General features: G+C 44.4%; 1 protein-coding gene across 5 annotated transcripts; it reads left to right on the top strand.

The window, feature by feature from the left end:
* Window positions 1-1,421: 1,421 nt before the first annotated feature.
* On the top strand, window positions 1,422-16,053 carry znf1035 (zinc finger protein 1035). 5 transcript variants are annotated; one of them, XM_072680398.1, is made up of 5 exons: window positions 1,422-1,686; window positions 2,590-2,670; window positions 7,588-7,641; window positions 7,741-12,422; window positions 12,504-16,053. In XM_072680398.1, exons 4-5 carry the CDS (start codon window positions 7,785-7,787, stop codon window positions 15,444-15,446), a joined length of 7,581 nt encoding a protein of 2,526 aa, XP_072536499.1. In that variant the 5' UTR covers window positions 1,422-1,686; window positions 2,590-2,670; window positions 7,588-7,641; window positions 7,741-7,784; the 3' UTR covers window positions 15,447-16,053. The 5 variants fall into 5 exon arrangements, with proteins under 5 accessions (XP_072536499.1, XP_072536496.1, XP_072536495.1 ...); XM_072680395.1 differs by having other exon boundaries at window positions 1,422-1,682; window positions 7,741-16,053; XM_072680394.1 differs by having other exon boundaries at window positions 7,741-16,053.
* The last annotated feature ends 4,018 nt before the right edge of the window (window positions 16,054-20,071 follow it).

Raw genomic sequence — 20,071 nt, 5'->3', positions numbered from 1 at the left:
ACTATGGGGCTGGATTTGAGACAGACTCGCACATCCTATAGTACAGAAGCACAGAGCAGTAGAGCTTTATTATGACCATGAATGTTTTTCAGCATCAGGCTAATCAGCCTGGATGGTCTTGGATGAGGGTTTTAACAGGTGGGTGGCTCAAATGCAATGCTGTGTAATTGCCGGAGTTGCAAGTACTTAGAGCAGTGCTTTCAAACAGTGGAACGGTGCTCACTAAACAAGTATGGTTCCTCAGATTGGGGCGATATGCTAGAGCACATTCAACCACTGATGTTTACAAAAAATGCCTGAAGCAAAAATGCTTGCTCTAACTGAGTACACATGTGGGCTTAAATCCTTCTGGCCTTTTGGGACCAGAAGCTCTTAGATACTTAGAAAGCAGGTGAATCTCAAATACATGCTCACTGGTCTGTTTCCTGTGTTTCCTGTACCCACATGGTTTGGTACTGTACTCTCTAGGACCTAGGGGGTAATTCACAAAGCAGGATTCCTATCAAACCTGTCTGATAGACGAGCTGAGCTAAGGGACATCCCTATTGGACACTACTCGCCTTTGGGCTTAGGTGTTCTGTATGGGAAATCCTGTTTCGTAAAATACCCCCTAGTAATTGCAGGGGCAGTAGTTCCTTGGCACGGGTCCTTGGGCAAGGCACTTAACCTCCCTGCCCCAGGGGCACTGCAGCATGATCCTAGCTTTCTCAGATGGGATGTGCAGAGTACTATACAAGTGTATAGGGGGGGGCAAGGGAAACATGTGCTGTGCAGGTTGTCCATTGGGACTGAAGCTGGGACACTGACCTACCGTCCCAGCAGGAGGAAAAAGAATCGAGGCTTGTTTTAAACTCTGCACAGACGCATCTGTTGTGCAACCACTTTTTTCTTTTACCATGGCAGAGTAGTGCTTCTAGGGTTTCTGCTCATGAAACAGCCAGCCCTTCAAAGTCCAGCAACTCTGGAGCTGAACCCTTCCTTAGTGAACCACCTCCATTTCCTGGCCAGCTGATTGGATACATTGGGTACAAGCACTGGTTTTAACTGATAGGACAGATATTCAGGCATGGCTACCACAAATACAGCAGCCTGCTGGCAAGGTCAAGTGACCAGTAGTGCCAGAACCGGTGCATAAAAGACTACAAGAGAACAAGCAGGTCGAGGACTGCTGGGACAGTGCTCGAACTGCTAGGCTGCTGCAGAGCACCCTTATTCAGGTGTCTAGATGTGCCCTGAAAAAGACTTGTGTGCCTTTGTCACACACCACGGCCAACCCTGCAACGTGCAGGCAGCCATCTTACAGGACTTTAGCTAGGAAACATGCGCAAAGGCGGCACTGATTGCGCATAATGGAAGTCGAAGTGGAAGCCCCGTAGAACCGGGGGCGGTGCTTCGGCGTTTGTGCCCTCCTCTGATTGGATCCAGCCGGGGTGTCACGAAAAACATCCCGGGCTTGTGCACATTGTTTGGGGGTAGCTAGCTAGGTACGTACAGAGTGTGCTGTGGGGCGCCACCGACAGATCGTCAATGATTAAGGGGATTATAACGTTATAATAATCCACGCGTCGTCCCGGACGTGGAGGACCAGAGGACGCTGTCAGCACCCATAGGGGAAGCGCAGGTTGCTGTGGCGCGCGGGGAGGAACATCAAAGCGAAAACAGCCCCCTTCCTCAGGACGACGGTGGGTGAGTGAGTGGGTGGGTTGGCAGCCACGGTGCACCTGGAATGAACGTGCCTGAGCTTTTGCGGGAAACCGAGGAAGCGTGCTCCTAGCTAAACGTGCGTTGCCCTTCGGAGGGGCTGCTGAGTTGCGAGGTTTTAGCAGAAGTCACGTCGCTTTGGTGAGAGGGGGCTGAGTTTTAAGCCCATCCCTGTGGTCCGTCTTCTGGGACTGGTTGGTAGCTAGCCAGCTAACTAGATAGCTAGCTACCTCGCTTGTTAGCTAGCTAGCCAGGCTAGCAAGTAGGCAGAGCTGAAGACCTGGCTGCTGGTTAATACCTGCTAGCTTACGTTGTTGTTATTATTATTATTATTATTATTATTATTTATAATAATGCTAGCTAATATGACAGTGGCTGGCGGGGCTGTAGCTAGATAGCTAGCTAAATAATGCTGATCATTTAAGAGGTATTGCATCTGATACATGAAGCTTCTTATTATTCTCTTCAGCTAGCTAGGTAGCTAGTTAGCTAGATAGCTAGCTGGTTATGTAGCCTTGTGGATGCCTGGCAGTGAACTTTTTCTTCGTTGTTAGCTTAGCTTAGCCTAGCCACATATACAGCAGCTCTTTAGCCCTGTAACAGGCTTAGAGTTGATTTGTGCCTGGTATTTATTTATTTATTTATTTATTCAGTCTGTGGTTCTAGCTAATGGAGAGCTTACCCGGAGGCTGCAGCGCATCATTCATCCCATTCTGCTGTAGATAGCTAGATAGCTAACCTAGCTAATACTGTGCTCACCACGGGGTTCTAGTGCGCCCCAAACGCAGCCATGTGCAGTTGTTACTTAAAGGTGACCATGATCGTGTTAAATCTGAGGCACAGTCATGCAAGTCATGAATTCATGTCATGTTTGTTGTGTTTTCGCAGAGACCCACTGAGCTCTATGGCAGCAGTGATGTGGAGATGACTGTGATCAGATGGATGTTGGAGCTGTTGAGACACAACATGGTATGTTATTTGATCAGACCCCCCCCCCAAAAAATAAAATAATGTGTGTCAGGATGGTGATATTACAGTGATTTTTACAGTAATGTCATTGTGTAGAATGATGCTCGACTCCAGTCGCACCAAAACATGTGATGAGGGCATCAGTTTTTGACTCTTCTTGCTCAGGCTATGTAAACTGGTGGGAAGATATGGGACACCATGGGTCTTTATCTTTACTTTATTAATGTTATTGACTCGCTTACTTTTTGTTTATAATGGCAGTCAACAAAAATTGCTGCTTTGTCTTAGGGGTTTCCCAGAATCTGGAAACCTGCTACTTTATAGACTGTTCCAGTTATGGAAACTCTGGGAATAATGTCCTGGGGGTGTTATTATGATTTATTTATTTATTTATTTACATTTACATTTCTGTCATTTAGCAGATGCTCTTATCCAGAGTGACTTACAAAGTGCTTTGCTATTTACCCAAGAAAACCTCAGCTAGTTAGAATAGACCAATAATTTAAAGATACTTTTAAGCTTTAGACATTACTAAGCACAAGACAATAAGGTGACCATAGTACTCTGCTATTCAGCCAAGTATTCTCTGAAGAGGAGGGTCTTCAGTTTGCGTTTGAAGACAGCGAGGGACTCGGCCGTTCGGACACCCAGGGGAGGTTCGTTCCACCGCTTTGGTGCCAGGACAGAAAAAAGCCTGGACGGTTGTCTTCAGCGGATTTTGAGGGATGGCGGGTCGAGCCGAGCCGTACTTGAAGCTCGAAGGGCTCTGGGTGCGGATCGGCTTTGGACCATTGCCATTAAGTATGGAGGAGCTGGTCCGTTCTTGGCTTTGTAGGCCAGCGTCAGGGTTTTGAATCTGATGTGGGCAGCAGTTACAGGAAGCCAGTGGAGAGACATGGCTGAATTTAGGGAAATGTTGAGCTGTTGAGCCTCTGAGATTGCATGTATTTATTAGGTGGTTGCAGATTTTCTCTCTACCAAAATAATGCCAGACTGTCTCCATCTCCATGGGCCAAATAATTCATAGCGGGATTTGCAGCTTCCAGAACATATTTGCATATAGTACATACCATACACTCAGGTGTGGGAACCCTGATCATGCCTGCTTTTTTATAACCACAAATAAACTTTTTTATGGCCAACAAAAACCACATCGTTTGCAAAATGATTGAGTGGGTTGAGAAGTCAGGAATTTCAAGTATTGTCATGATGGACACAATTACTAGATTTAGTCAACAGTCTTGAGGACTTGGTAGAGAAAAGTAGAGAAACGAAATCCAGACACTGTAGTGTGTGTGTGTGTGTGTGTGTGTGTGTGTGTGTGTGTGTGGGGACCGCATGGGCGTTGGAGTGGGAAGCAGTTCATTTAGATAGTTTTGAGAACATTCTTTATTAATTAATAAATTAATTACGGTATGGTGTGAGGCAGTCATCCAGACCTGAGGAGGACCTGCAGAATCTTAAGTACGCTGGAGACATGATTAGTCTTACTGTATGAAAGATGGAGGAAAGGAATTTCATCACAGGACATCTGCAATATTCATGAAATATCTCTGTATTAGTGACAGTAGTGGCAGCTTAATTTGTGTATCGCAATCCCTACACCTAAGACCGTACATTGTCATAACTGCTGTTATAACCCGCATATAACACGTTAGACCTGATCATTGTTATCAACTTATCGTACAATATATGGAAATGACATGGATCATTTCCAGACCGGTGTTCTCTGGTCTGCTTTCTGTCATAGGCGAGGACCAGTCTGTGATCTGAAAGCGACATCCGGCATTTAGGAAAAGACTGCAGTGTTTGCATTGACTGATACTTCAATAATAGTGCCTCCTTAAACACGGAGCGGACAATGGACTTTGTGTCACAGCTCCAGTGTGGGAACAGTTTGGCTTTAAACCGAATGAGCGAGCAAAGCCTGTTAATATGAGCGAGCTGGTGAGTCTACTTTATTTAAAACGGTTAGTGAAGTTTAATTTATGTATTCCTTTCCTTATAGAAAGTTCACTGCTCTTTAAAAGGGTGTCATTGTATCATTATGCTCTTTTAATTATGCTCTTTTTAATAAAATAAACCGGTCTTAAAATTACAATAATATTGGTTATCGCAGTCATTTCTGGGACAGTTTATCACCCAGTAAAACAAAGGTAGTTGTGACAGACCTAACGATATTACCTTGGAGTTTTAAAACAAGCAGTCTGCATATTCATAAAATGTTTGTATGTAGGCTATACTATGCTGAGTATCAGCCGATACCGATTTTTGTGTTTGTATAAATATGTCAGGTTAGATTTACAATTTCGGTTAGCTGCTAAATACTGAACTAAATCACTTAGTAGTAGCAGTTTCTATAATGAGACATTCTGGACTGATTGATTTAGTTTTCTTAAAATTACTGATTTTATAGTGTTTTAATATTTTATAATCCAGTCTGACTTTTCACCCTGATCAGTCAGCTCCCAGCTCCTTTAAAAAACTGCAGTCAAACCACGTATTTATACACTGGTGAGGTGAATGTGCTATGACTAGACTTTCTGTAGCGTGTGTTTTTGTCATTAGCCTGGTTCTGAGCGCACTTATTAGTGCTGGTTTAAAAACAAAGCTGTGTGCTTCTCTATAAAGTTTCAGATATGATGGTCTGTTTTCAGGTTCCACACTACGAACTCTAAGCGCTTTTATTTACCGTCGGAGAACGTCCGCACTGCTGCACCAAAACACCATGATTAACACGCATAATCAGAACTGAATTGAACATTCGTAGTTACAGTGGGCAGTTACTTTTCGCATGCCTGTGTATTTCTAGGCAATACTATTTTGCAGTACTGTGCTTATGCTTCTAGTAGCTGCGTTCGATCATAGCAGGTCGTGTTCAGTGTGTTGAACATGTGGTGCAGTGCAAGCATTTGACATGAATAGTTAACTTGGATGGTCATGAAATTTCATGCCATATACCTTTTGACAGGCTTACAGTTCATGACTTGGTTATGAAATGGAATTATTCTATTTTATTTAAAAGTACTGTGAATACACCCAAAAGTTTTTATCTTCATATTTGTTATCAAGAAACGCAATTATGATCTGACTAGGATGGTCAGTTAGTTTAAATACTGTAAGTAAACTATGTTTGGTGGCTGTAATACTTATTTAAATACTTAAGTTATGAAATGCTAATTAGTTTGGCAGGGGGTGAACACTGCTGCTAAAATTGGCCATTATAATTAAAAATGCATTAAACAGTGTTGTGCTATTGGGTTTCCATACTGTGTTGGGAAAGTCACTCAATCTGTTTTGGCACAGCATGTCAACAGTGATACCAGCCTGGACAAACAGGTAAACTTGTTGATTAGGACAAGAGCACTGAGCGGGTTCCTAGTATCAAGCCCAGTGTTGACAGATAACCATAAAGTCCCATGTGCCGATCACTAGGTCGGTAATGGCTTAAAAGCTGTGTTTTACCAACCGAACCATGGTATAAGTAGGTAAAACCAACATTGCGCTTCTAGTGAATAGTCACAGCAGTCAGATGACCGGAGCTTGCGCTTCTAGGTATAAGTAGGTCAGACTAGTATGTCACTTCTACTGTTTAGAAAAATCACAGAGGCTGCACCCCGCATGCTTATATTACAGGTTATGAGCGATTGCAGCATTAGCCTAAACAAGATAATGTGCGCCTTTCTGGACGCAATTCACAAACAATAACAAAAACATTTTAAGGTGCTTGGATAAGTTTGAGGTGTTTCCTTTCCGTTTTACGCCATTACATGTTATGGTTAGCATCCTTTTCGGTACCAAGCTGGTACCAACTTGGTGCCCAAGTATCTGTTCTTAGTACATCCCAAGTGTTGATGTGAAAGGACAATGGAAAGCTGTGCACATGCAAAAAAAAAAAAAAACTTCAGCTGTGTCTTAACTCTGATGTGATGGGTTAACTGTGATATGTTAAAGCTCTGTGTTCTTATACTTGTGGCTCTGAAGTTATTCAGCGAGAGTTTTCTTTTAAGCTGCTTATTTCATTTGTCACACATTTTTACCCAAAATTCAAAGATTGGTATAAATATTACAGATACTCCAGCATCAGGTTAAAAGCACATGTAAAAGTTTCGGTGCGTCTCTGACTGAAATTCAGTGCTTTATTTACAGTTTACTTTGTTGGATATCTCCATCTCTGGTAAAGAGATGCCACACCTAAATCGGGGGCAACAAACTCCAATTGAGGCAGTTAGAATTTGGCATTTGGCTAAAATGCACAAGTAGAACCACACCTTTTCTGACCGAAAAGACAACCGGGCCACTGACTGACACTGAGAGAATGAGAGAGAGAGTCTGAGAGAATTATTACTGTAAAAAGTAACAGTGGCAGTAATCCTATACACTGTTCTGGTTAAACTTTGGTGATTTATCCGTGTCCCGAACTGGTCCTCGTAAGCATGAGAAATAAGCGTGATGACCTCCCCAACTAATTGATTATTAAATTAGTTGCCAACTAAATTGGTCGTCAATTGTAGTCAATTAAACATTGCCCTGCTGTCCACTTGTGTCTAAAAAGTAAACCCCTAGTGTACAAGCCTGGTTGTCATACTGCCAGATGGTAAGGAAATTCATGCTCTACAGTGGTGGTGCTTTTCGCCCCAAAACTGATACATGGGTTTTGCATATGGTAATCTTAGGGTTGCATGTGACTCTCAAATTCTCAATGAACACTACTTGTTAACATTGTATCTAGAGGTACATTGTTGTAAGTGTAGCATATGTAAATGGACTACAGGTATATAAAAAAAAGAAATAGCAGCATTATCTGATCAAACATACATTAAATCTACTACAATGGCTTTCTCACCATTTCTGTGACTTGAAGACCGCTTCCTATAATTTTGACATGCCTAATTGAGTTTCTTTCTCCTTACACAGTCCTTCAGACAACTGAATTGCAGTCTTCCCACTGATTCGGCTGGATACAGTTGGGTAAGCACTGACTTCTTTCATTTCTTCCTTTGTTAAACTGTTATAAACGTAGTTAATTTATTATTTTTTTTTATACTTTTTTTTTTTTTTTTTCCCCAGGACTTGAGATCTGCAGATTTTTACTGAACACTCCAGTCAAAGCGATGGCTCATGGATTGAACGCTTTGAGAGTGTCCTTGGAGTCTGAGGAGAGCTGTGAACGTCATATTGACCATCTTATAAAAGAAGATAGCATTTCAAGTAGGATGGTTTCTGAAACAATCCCCACATCAGACTGTTTGAGTACTGAAGCAGATTCTCTTCAGGATACCTGCCATGAACCACCATGGCAAGAGGGAGGGAAATTGATCAACTCTGAGAAAGGTCAGCAAGTGAAAACAAATCAGCTGGATTCCACAAAAAATGTATCCTCTGTCCTGGATGCATGTTCATATGGGACAAAACAAAACCCTGGTTTGTTGGCCAGTCTTGATGGCAATTCAGATGTTGGCAGCTGCTCTGAGGTGGACATTGGCACTATTAAGGAAACAAACGAATTGAAAAAATATCCTTCGACGTTGTTCCATACTGATCGTTTGAGTAGTGCATTGGCAGCAAGCAACAAGGAAAAAGCAGACTCCACAAATTCTGACAACAAGGAATCGCATGAGTCAGAGTGTGAGAGTGGAAGGGGCCGTCTGAATGTGATGGATGATGTTAGCCTGCAGGAGAAGTCTCTCTCAGATCTCCAAGATCAGAGCTTAAACATAAGTAGCACAGACCGTGAAAATGGGTGCTCTGTAGAACGTGAGGAAAACCTGGCAGACAGAACATGTCTAATTCAGAATGGATGCTGTGTTGAGGAATTAAACCAAAACTGCAAAGATACTGAGAATTCTCAGATTACTTCTGTTTGTGCCTTGGATTCAAGTAGCCAAAAGAATGACATTAATGGTGGCAATGCATATAACCAAAGTGGTTGCCAGTTTGAAGAGGTCAGCGAGACGCGTGAATCTGAGCTTGCTGGTCCAGAAACTGACTCCAACCCTGACTGTGAAAAGACTGCCCTTGACGGTGTACCTCAAGCTGACCAGACGGAGGGTCCCTGCTCGCCATCCATCAATCGGGAGGTTGAACGCAGCAGTTTTGATTTCTTAAACTCTTGTTTTGGCTTTAAAAAAACACAATCCAGCCTTCCTTTCTTGAGTAGTCCGGATCATTCAACTTTAGACCAACATGAGACACATTCTTCAGCACGTGAAGGTATGACTCAAACATCTCAAAACCGTGACATGAACACTCAACCTCCAGTTCTTGTGAAGGCTACGATTGAACCAGTCACTGGAGAGCAGATACAAGACGTATCTGGTGGTATGCAGGGACCTCCTGGACAGCAGAATGTGTGCGCAGAAGGGCAACAAACTAGTGGCATGGCAGTTGAGATCAAGACTAGTGAAGTTTGCTTGGTGTCGTCTCAGAAATTAATGAAAAAACTGCAACCCGTTGTGCTTCTGCAGACATCTGAGCAGAAGGCTGATGATGGAAATGCATTTCGCTGTTGTACATGCAAAAAGAATTCCCAACATTTAGATGAGCTTATTGAACATCACCACTGTGAACACTTGGGGTGTCATTTTCAGTGCTGTGTCACCTGTGGAAGCTATTTTTTCAGTGAGGCTATGGCGGAGCAACACGTTTGTGGGCAAGCACTTGGTTCTTTGTCTCGTGATGAGCAGTCCAAGAAAGCGGTTGTAAAATATAACTGTAGGTACTGCCTAAAACCATTCATCGTAAGGGCTTATTATCTCGATCATGAACAAAGGCATAGAGTGGTCACGCCTCATAGATGTGGTTGTTGTGGTTTGTACCTTCCGGATGAATATAAACTGAAAAGTCACAAGCGAAAGGTCAAGTGTACACCGTTGGTATTCGAACCCATGGAAGAGTCTGAAGAAATTTCAGGAATTGACCAGAAAAGGGCCAATAAACCCCCTGTCGGACTTGGAGCTGATGGCGGTCAGATTCATGACTGTTTTGTGAAACTTGTCGACATAAGCGAAACGGACCAAAAAATAAAATGCCCGGTTTGTGGAAAGATCTTCCGGCTCCGAGCGCAACTGAAATCTCACATGAGATCACACTCTGACGAAAAGCGCTTTACTTGTGACCGTTGTCAGATGGATTTCAAATATGCCTGGAATCTGAACAAGCATAGGAAAGAGGAGTGCTCTCAAAGTGTTGTGCGACATCATGCTTCACAAGTGTCAGGCAGGAAACCTGGTTGGTTCCAGTGTCCCATGTGTCCACGGGTGTTTACGTACTCCTACAATAGAACCCGGCATTTGCGTCAGCAGTGTCTAGAGGAATATGTTCGGGAAGGGAAAGGAAAAGTTGGGAACAGGTATAAATGCCCGCTGTGCACCGAAACCTTCAGCTTGGCTTCCAATCGTAATAGACATATTATTAACACTTGCTTTCAGAAATTTAAAGTTAAAGGGATTGTGGACGTAAAACGGGCCAAGACCAGGGCCAATGCTAGTGACCTCAAGAGATATGAGGAAGAAAAAGAGGAGAATGGGACACGTTATAAGTGTAAGTTATGCCCAGCCGCATTTTCCTTCAAATCTGGAGTCTGGAAACACCTGAAGAAACATGAACTGCATCAGTCTACCTTCAAGCAGATTGGCAAAGATTTCGACCTGATCAATGTAAAACGATCAAGCGCTGATGACCAAGACTCTTCCGTTGTGGGCCCCAGTGTATCTTTTTTCTGTCGCTTCTGTGAAAGATGCTTCAATTCTTCTGATACATTAAGCAGGCATTTGCAAAAACATGTGGGAAGCAAACCTTTCCGCTGCTTGGACTGCGGGAAAAACTTTGGGAGGCATGGGCATTTGATGTCTCACAAAAACATACACAGGCGAAAGATACAATGTTCTGTCTGTAAGGAAATTTTCACCTCCATTGGAGAATTGCTGAAACACCGACAATCCCATGTAAAGAAGGGTATGCTTGAGTGCCCCGATTGCCTAAAGCAGTTCAAGTTCCCTGTCTACTTACTCAGACATATTTCGACACACAAAAACAAGTCCAAATCAAACAAGTCAGCCCGGTCGCTACCCGAGAACCAGCCTAAAGATGAAAGGGCCGAGGACAAAAATTCCGAAGATTTCAAATGTGGAATATGCCAGAAGCGATTTGTTAGTTCTAAAGCACTAAGCGAGCACTGTTTAACCCATTTGCCAAAATCGATGGTTTCCAAATGTCAGTTTTGTAAACGTAATTTTCAGAGTCGAGCTTCACTGATTCGGCACATCCGTCGCCACACTGGTGAAAAACCTTTTCTTTGCCAGGATTGTGGAAGGCGTTTCGCTCGGAAGGAATACCTCATGGTTCACCAAGAGAAATGCCCAGGTCCAGAAGAACAGAAAAACGCTTTCAAGTGCTCGTACTGCCCTCATGTCTTTTCCATGTTGAGCAGTCGGAAAATTCACGAACAAGCTCATATGGCTAAGACTCTTGTGCCATGTTCAAAGTGTGAGAAGTGTTACAGGAAAAAGACCATTAATCAACATCTGAGAAACTGCACAGGCAGTGAACCCCAGCCTACGCTCAGTGAGAAGAAAAGCGAAAAGGAAAACGAGGACACAGGCAGTGGTTCGGTTGTTGCGAGTGAAATTTGCCAGGCGTCAAAAGGAATTGGGAAGAAGATCAAAGGAAAGCTTCAGCAATGCTGCCCACATTGCTCTAAACGTTTCCGGTACAGAAGTTACCTCCTGAGACACGTTGGCTCTCACTTTAGGACGAAGACGCATGCGTGCGTGCGTTGTGGTCAGAAATTTGATGCCAAACAGCTGCATCAGCATAAGGCCTCCTGTAAGAACACTTTAAAAGAACGTACGACGAAGATATCTGAAGAATCTCCAAAAACCGAAGCCATGTCCCTTGATTCTTTGATTGTAAAGGATATGGGAGTAGATGATACAGAGCTGAAGTGCAGCTTTTGTACAAAAACCTTTACAAAACCCCGAAATCTCAGGCGCCACATCCTCACCCACACGGACGCCAAGCCGTATCATTGTAAGGCATGCGAGAACAGTTTTTCACGATACGATCATCTGCAGCTGCACCAGGCGCGCTGTAAAGGCAAGAAACAGCGGCTTGAGGTACGCATTGAAAAGATCAATCTCGAGCTTTTGGGCACAGACTGGCAAACTAAAATGCAGTCGCCAAATGATGTTTTCCAGTGTGACATCTGCTCGAAGCAGTTCTCCTCCCGGAGGAATTTAACACGGCACATGTCCGTTCTACATTCTACGATCAAACCTTTCTTCTGTAAACGGTGTGGCAAAGGGTATAGCACTAAAAGGACGTTGAGGAGGCACGTTCTTACAGTAAACTGCAAAAGGTCCTCGGGAGAGGCCTTAAAAGCACCTGTGCCAGATGCTCCGATCCGGCCAAGCAAAGAAACCTCCAATCTCTTGCCACGTGCACAGGGACAGCGCTCCAGTAAATTTCAGTTCCACTGCGAGTACTGCCCCCGGCGTTTTAAAACCCATTGGCAGTTGAATGTGCATACTCGTCTTCATACGGGAGAAAAACCTTTTGGATGTGCCGGCTGTGGAGAACGCTTCATTAGAAGGGACTATTTGCAACGACACATTATTAAATGCAGTAGAAAAGACAAAAGGCGGCGGAAGGTGCCCTGTGACTTGTGTGGCGCATCGTTTACTGGAGATGCACTACATGAACATCAGAAGAACTGCCCTGCTGCTGAGGTCAAGTCAGATGTCCCCACCCAGGCAAGCAGTACTTGCAGCCCTGAAAAGTTCAAGGGTTTTTCCTGTGGTAGTTGTAATGACCGTTTTTTGTTGTTTTCCCAGCTCCAGCAGCATTTTCTGACTAAACACAGATCTGATGGGCTAAAGCGGTCAGATGACCTAGAGGACCAGCCATTAAAGGACGAGCCAGTAGATGCCAGGTACGGCGACAACCTTCCGAGCAGCAGTCAAGTGCTTGGACATCAGAATCCGAACGGTAAAAAGGAAAAGCTCTACGAGTGTCATCATTGCAAATTAAGGTTCGTGACCAGCAGTGGACTAGCGATGCATGTCCGTACGCATACAGCAGACTACCCGCTTTCTTGTAACAAATGCTCCAAAGGATTTTGGAACAAAGTGATGCTGCAGAAACACAAGCGAAAGTGCAAAAACCGTAAAGTCTTTCCGAAAAGGGACCATAATCTGGAAAGCGCACCTTCATCAGAATTGGAGCTTAATGAGGATACAGTTCTTGTGATTAAGAAGGGATCTAAAACAACAGGGACCGGAGTACTGCAAACAAAGTTTTCATGTAAGGATCATGATAAAGGAATCCTGGACAAAGATCATGTAGTTGTCAACAAGTATCAGTGCTCCGAGTGTGATCAAAGTTTCACAGATGGCCTCAGACTTATAAGTCACCTTGAGGATCATGGCCGCGAAGACCTGCAGCGCAGGGTGGGCAAGAAGCACCAATGCCAACAGTGTGGGAAGACTTTTGATCAAGCCGGGATGCTGCAAAGGCACATGAAGATCCAACATCAGAAAAGCACTCCAAATGCGTGTCCAGAATGCTTCCGTAAATTTCGCTCTCCGTCAGATTTGGATATCCACAGGTCTTGTCATGATCCTAATCGGCCAGTTGTCTGCAGCACCTGCAATTTGAGGTTTTGGACAGCTAAAGCCTTGAAAATTCACGAAGGGCATGCTCATCCACCTATTGAGATGGTCAAGGCAAGTGAGTCTACCGAAGCAGGGTCTTCTAAAGTATTTGCATGCCAGCCCTGCAATAGATCCTATTCAACAAGAAAGTCCTATATGAGACACTGCAAGAGTAAACATCCGGAAAGCTTAGAACGTCGCGAGGCTAAGAGTGCTGCCAAGGATCAACCCTTGGACGCGAACGAACCTGACGTCAGTGATTCAGGTGAAGTTGCCGATCCTGGAAGCGGTGACGATTCGGACTCTGCACCTTATTTTCCCTGTCACGTCTGCGGCAAAACGTTTGTGACGTCAGAAAGGCTCGAGGACCACCAAAGATGCCACCTTGGCGAAAAGCCCTATGAATGTGAGGAGTGTGGCAAATGCTTTTTCCAGCTTGTATACCTGCAGCAGCATCAGCGTAGCCACAAGACCGAGTTTCAGTGCAACATGTGTGGGAAAGGTTTCATTTCAATCTTTGCTCTGCGCAAGCATAAGCACACTCATGTCACAAAGCGGCCCCATCGCTGCACGAAGTGTCACCTGAGATTCACAGGCTCTTCACAGCTTGCAGAGCACATGATCACTCATCGCAATGAAAATTTTCCCTGTGACCTTTGCCACGAAACCTTTTCCTGCAAATCGAGCAGAGCAGAGCACCGCAAGACCCACGCCGAGCAAGAGGAGGAGCTCCCTCCCTTGCTTCCACCCGCAGAGCAAGCTTCACCACCACCACCACCGCCACAACAACCGTCACCACCTCCCGCAACGATCCAAAGTTATTCCTCACTTAACATCGGTCAGCAGTTCATGTATCGCTGTGGAGTTTGTCAGCTGCGATTCAAAGATCCGGAGCAGCTTTCGGAGCATGGCTGCAGTCCAGCAGAAGAGCGTCCATATTCATGCCCTGAATGTAACAAGCATTTCTTGCATGGCTCGCACTTGAAAAAGCATCAGCTTAGTCACCAGCTGTCTGGCCCACGTTCTTTTCAGTGCAAAAGTTGCCACATGCGCTTCACCCAGCGCCATCAGTACTTGACCCATTTGCGGAGACACAGCGACGAACCTCCGGACTCGGAGATCAGAGAAAAAGACAAGTTGCCAGCCGCCAACGATTTAGATCCGGACAAAATTTACAAATGCCCGATCTGTCCTGAAAGCTTCGCCCAAGCTTTAGAGCTAGCAAACCACCTTTCTGTCCACTCGCACATGTGCAGTGTTTGTAAAAAGACCTTCCCGTCCAAGCAGCAGCTTGAGGAACACGAGCAGTGCCATTTGTCTGCAGCTACACAGTACGAGTGCACCGAGTGTGGAAACAGCTTCCTTGGCAGCGATTCCTTTCGCCAGCATAACTGTGCCCGCCAGAAACGCCTGTTTTCAGACACGCAACATGAACGTTCGTCCAAGTCCCCACCTCGCAAAAAGAGATCTTCGGGAACTTCGTTTAAAGTCGTGGTTGAGGAGGAAGAGGAGGAGGAGGAAGTTGACGTTGGAGAAGACTTTTATAACTGTCCTTTGTGTAACAAGCGGTTCTCCTCCAGTAGCAGTTTACAGGAGCACCAAAAGCTGCACGACGACGGACGTCCTTTCAAGTGTCTGGTTTGCGGGAAAGGCTTTATGAAAAAGAAATATCTCACGCAGCACCAGCAGTTACACAGCGAGCAGCCGTATCGGTGCGAGTTTTGCTCGGAATCCTTCAAGACTGAGTCGAGACTGTTGTCCCACCGCAGAACCCATGACGCGACGCGGAAGCATCAGTGTTCTCTGTGTAACAAAAGCTATCGCACGCCGTCCCAACTTTCCAAGCATGCGAAGAAGCATCCAGAATTGCAGCGTCAGAAGGAAGGGAGCGGAGACCATCGATGTGATATGTGCTACAAATCTTTCGCATTGCTTTCTCAGCTGCAGAAGCACCAGGAAACTCACGTTGGCCAGGTTGTCTATGAATGCACGGAGTGTGACAAAGCCTTTGCTTTTCTAAACCTTTTAGAAGAACATCAACAGACTCATGTGACTGCTACACATGCTTCCCAGTCCCCAGTCCACATTCTCTTTCAAAGCCCAGTCGATGAGAGCATACTGTAGAGGTATTTCCTATTGTAATTCCATATGCTCAACATATGCTTCTCCTTTTATTCTACTGTTTTGTTATGTATATATGCTACTAGTTCTTATTTTTTTTTAAAATATTAAAAACTAACTGTCAAGGTTATGTCAAGAACTACGCACTGAACTTCCAGTGTTTTTGTAGAGCACTCCGAAGTTCAGATTAGTCTTTATTTTGCTAAGTCGAGGTGCTGATTGCAAGGTGGAATTTGGCAGAAATATCCTACATTTGAGTTTTATGGCTACATAAATTGCCCTTTTGGTAAGCATAAACACCCCCCCCCCCCCCCCCCCCATAGCCTCTAATACCTCTGTTTTGAAAGATTTAAATAGCATTGTCAGAAAATATTATTAAGAATATTGTGCATATGCCTTGTATGTTTTTTTTTTTTTTTTCCTGTTAATGATAGCTCTTGCTATTACTAGCCTTTGATTTACAGGTGTTTTATGAGTACCCTGAGGAGAAGCTACTTCAGATGTTTATTACAGTATATACAGTATGCATATGTAAATCTTTTTTTATACAAATGAAAAAGAACACTGTATAAAATTTTCCAAACCAAACCAATAAACCCACTTTTATATAGCTTATTGTTTGTGGTCTGCTGTTTTGATCCTTTACAGGCTTCAATTTAAGGTTGTTACAACAAAGGAATAAAACATTACTCATGGTCATATCTACATACTGTAGTGGGGAGATCTAGATTAGGCTTTCTCTGTGGTTAATTCAAGCATGCATTTTTAATATTTTCTCTTTTCAAACCCAAAATGTCAAATGGAAGTACATGCTAATATGGTTCATGAGAAACCATATTAACCGCTCTATTAGCCTATGATCAGTTCCACTTCTCTCATAGGAGCCCTGTGTAGTTCTACATTCAAGACCGTAGTCCATTTGTTTCTCTGCATATTTAGTTGGCCTCCTTTCACCATGTTCTTCAATGGTCAGGACCCCACCAGACCACCACAGAGCAGGTAGTATTTGGGTGGTGGGTTATTCTCAGCACTGCAGTTACACTAATGTGGTGGTGGTGGTTGTGTTTTAGTAGTGTGTGTGTGTGTGTGTGTGTGTGTGTGTGGCTCTGGTACAAGTGGTAGATCAGACACTGGATACCAGCACAACACACACTAACACGCCACTACCACATCAGTGTCACTGCAGTGCTAAGAACGACTCAACACCCAAATACTACCTGCTCTGTGAAGATCAGGGTCAAAGGAGGCTAATGAAGTATCTAGTGAAACAGATGGAACTTCAGTCTAGAATGTAGAACTACACAGTGGGGTGGTCTTAATACTTCTAATATGACTGTGTTTACATGTACACTACATGTCCAAATGTTTGTGGACACCCTTTCTAATGAGTGCATTCGGTGTCTTTACATTTCACCTATTGCTGACATAGTTGTGCAGCTTGTCTAGTCCCTGTACAGAAATATTGCCAAAACAATAGGACATTCTGGGGCAGATAAACATGAACCTATTGGTACCACGTCTAATGCAAGACATGAGCTAGAGGAGTATAAAGCCCTCCACCTGTTGTGTAGCAGGGTTGTCTGGAAATAGTGCTGGAATGCTCTATCCAGTACTTAGGGGATGGGTTTGGCATCTTGTCCTCACAAATGCTCTTAAAAGTAAAGGTATTTGTCACTTGTACTATGCGAAATGTGTCCTCCACATATGACCCATCTGTGGTGGTGTACACACACACACACACACACACATATATACACTAGTGAACTAGGGGCAGGGAGCGTGCACACACCCCGGGGAGCAGATGAAGGGCCTTGCTCAAGGGCCCAACAGTGGCAGCTCACCGAGCCTGGTTATCAATAGCGTGGAGCTCTAACCGCTGAACCACCACTGCCCTTGTGCCAGAATGCAATCAAATCTCTACAGCAATGCTCCAAAATCTAGAAGAAGCCATTCCTGGTGAGTGGAGAGAGTTACTCCTAACTAACAAAAGCAGGGTAAACTCTTTAATACCCTTGATATTGGAAGAAACAGTGAACGAGCAGGTGTCCCAAAACTTTTGCTAATATAGTGCATATCTGTATGAACTATATATTTGTATAAACCACATCTATGTATCTATTATGATTATTTTATTATCAACGTAAGCCAAGAGATCTTCGGAATCAGAGGATACATACATATACAGTGATCAGAAGATGTCCTGTGTAATCTGCTCTCCTTGGATCTGACTTGTTTAGAGATGCTCTAGACAAATACTTCTCAACCGTGGTCCTGGAGGCCCTGAACCTGAACCTTTTAGTGTTTTCCCTGTTCCCAACACTGCTGATCAACTACTGAGCTCATTAACAGTCTGTTATTGAGTTAAAGTGGGTGTGTTCAAGCAAGAAAAGCACTGAAAGGTGCAGGCCAGTGGGCCTCCAGGGTTAGGATTGTGCTAGTCTAGCCATCACAATTTGGCAGATTGTTGTGCTTGCTTATGCTACCAGGAGTTTTGGGCCCTGTGAAAATATATTACACTAGGCCCCACAACTTTAAAAAATTCAGCCAAAATACTTAATTACTACATTTTTTAAGGCCCCTGTCAGTCACAGGCCTTTAAAATCACTTGGGGACTCCACTGACTTGTAATAGGGTGATTGGCTACCATTCCAGGCTTAACACGATGGCTACTGCAGTATGAAACTTTGGTGAAACGTGCACAAGACCTCTCACAAGGGGATGCATTTCGTAGCAGCCTAAACTTATAAGAAACGCAACAGAATCCGTAGGCGAGATTATTTCGTGGTCAGGGAATTGCAACAAGCAGGTTTTGTTGTATACAAAGTGAATAAAGCCTTTATTGTTTAAAATAAGCAAGCTGGTGCATGTATATGCTAAATTATCATATTTATTTATTTCTTTTTGAGTCACCGCAGTTTAAAACAACATCTGGAGTCTTTCTACTCTATGAAAAAGCAATTTACTTGATTGTTGACTGAAATGAACGTGACATTTTGCACGTATTGTCGTTGATATTAGGGTTTAACTAGGATTACCTCCCTTTCCAGTCCAGCGAGGTAGTAAAGTTATTTGTGCAAAATGCTTTGTGCAAAAATGCCTCCCGTGTTATCTGGGGTAAATGGTTGGAGAGAGAGAGAGTGTGTGCATGTAACAGAAATAACATCAGTTCAGAAGTTGAGTTGAGTTGAGAAGTCTGATGGCTTGGGGGAAGAAGCTGTTGCAGAGTCTGGTCGTGTTGGACCGAATGCTGCGGTACCTTCTTCCTGATGGCAGGAGGGAGAACAGTCTGTGTGAAGGGTGGGTGGAGTCATCTTGCGGTCGGAGGCTGTGCAGGTCCCAAACCAGGCAGTGATGCAGCTGCTCAGGATGCTTTCTATGGTTCCTCTATAGAAGAGGGTGAGGATGGGTGGAGGGAGACGAGCCTTTCTCAGCTTCCAGAGGAAGTAGAGGCGCTGCTGGGCTTTCTTAGCTGTATAGCTGGTGTTCAGGGAGCAGGTGAGGTTCTCCTTGGTGCTCTTAACGATCTCCACAGAGGAGCCGTTGATGTTGAGCAGAGAGTGATCGTGTCTGATCCTGGTCAGACCAGATCATCGCCTGTTCAAAACGTCACCAGTCTCCGAGCAGAAGTCGCTCAGTGTGGAGGACATGGGCTGAGTTGCTGGGGCAGGTGTTCAGGAGTCGGGGAATTCGTCCATTTACAGTGATCTGAAGGTTTCCTGTGTTATTTGGCACCAAAACGTTAGCAGCAGATCCTTTATGTCCTGTGTGTTCCAAGGTGTGGCCTCCATGGATCTGACTTGTTTGTCCAGCACATCCCACAGATGCTTGATCACCGGCTTTCTTCCTCAGAGCACTTTTGGTGGGTACTGCCCCCTGCATACCAGGAACACTGCCTTAATATGAGCTGCTCTGACCCAGCTGGTTTCATCCCTGGCGTGCATCTGTGTGGATGTTATCAGATGTCTCCTCCATACCTCTGTTCAGTTTAGGAAACTTATATTATCTCAAATTACAACATAGGTGGGCTGCTCTGGCTCCTCCACCTGTGGGAGGATGAGGATATTTGTTACTCAGTCAAGGAATGCTAGCAAACGGAGAGTGTTATGGGGACCAAGTTTGTGCTTGGTAATGTATGACCCTACACTGACCAACAGCAGCATACAGGGTGACATTTCTGCCATGCTGCCCAGGGACATGGACAATTGCACCTTTACCAATGATGTTCCTTCGCCACCACCTGGTCTTCTGCAGGTTGAACCCTGCCTCCTCAATGAAGACATATATTCATAGGGAGTAGCACTGGCATCAAGCTCAAGCTCTCTTTGAAAAAGCATGACTGGTCACTCAGCCCGACCTGCTGAAAGACTTCCTGCTGAGGTCCCCTCAACCTGCGTCAGACCAGCTGCCACCTACCAGTACAACCAGCAGGCCCTGCCCCACCACCACCCATGCCAGACCAGCGGCACACCCTCCTACCACTGCTACTTGTCTAATGACCATGTTACAACCTAAATGGACTCTTAACTATCTGCCACTAATAAAATTAATATCACCACTATTAACTATCATTACTCTGACCATCACTGCTGTGATTATATTAAGTTATACTTCACCATGAGTAATATATT

The sequence above is a fragment of the Salminus brasiliensis genome, chromosome 5 (assembly GCF_030463535.1).
Source record: "Salminus brasiliensis chromosome 5, fSalBra1.hap2, whole genome shotgun sequence".
Taxonomy (NCBI): domain Eukaryota; kingdom Metazoa; phylum Chordata; class Actinopteri; order Characiformes; family Bryconidae; genus Salminus; species Salminus brasiliensis.
The sequence above is the reverse complement of the archived record's forward strand: the minus strand, read 5'-3'. Positions and strand labels throughout refer to the sequence as shown.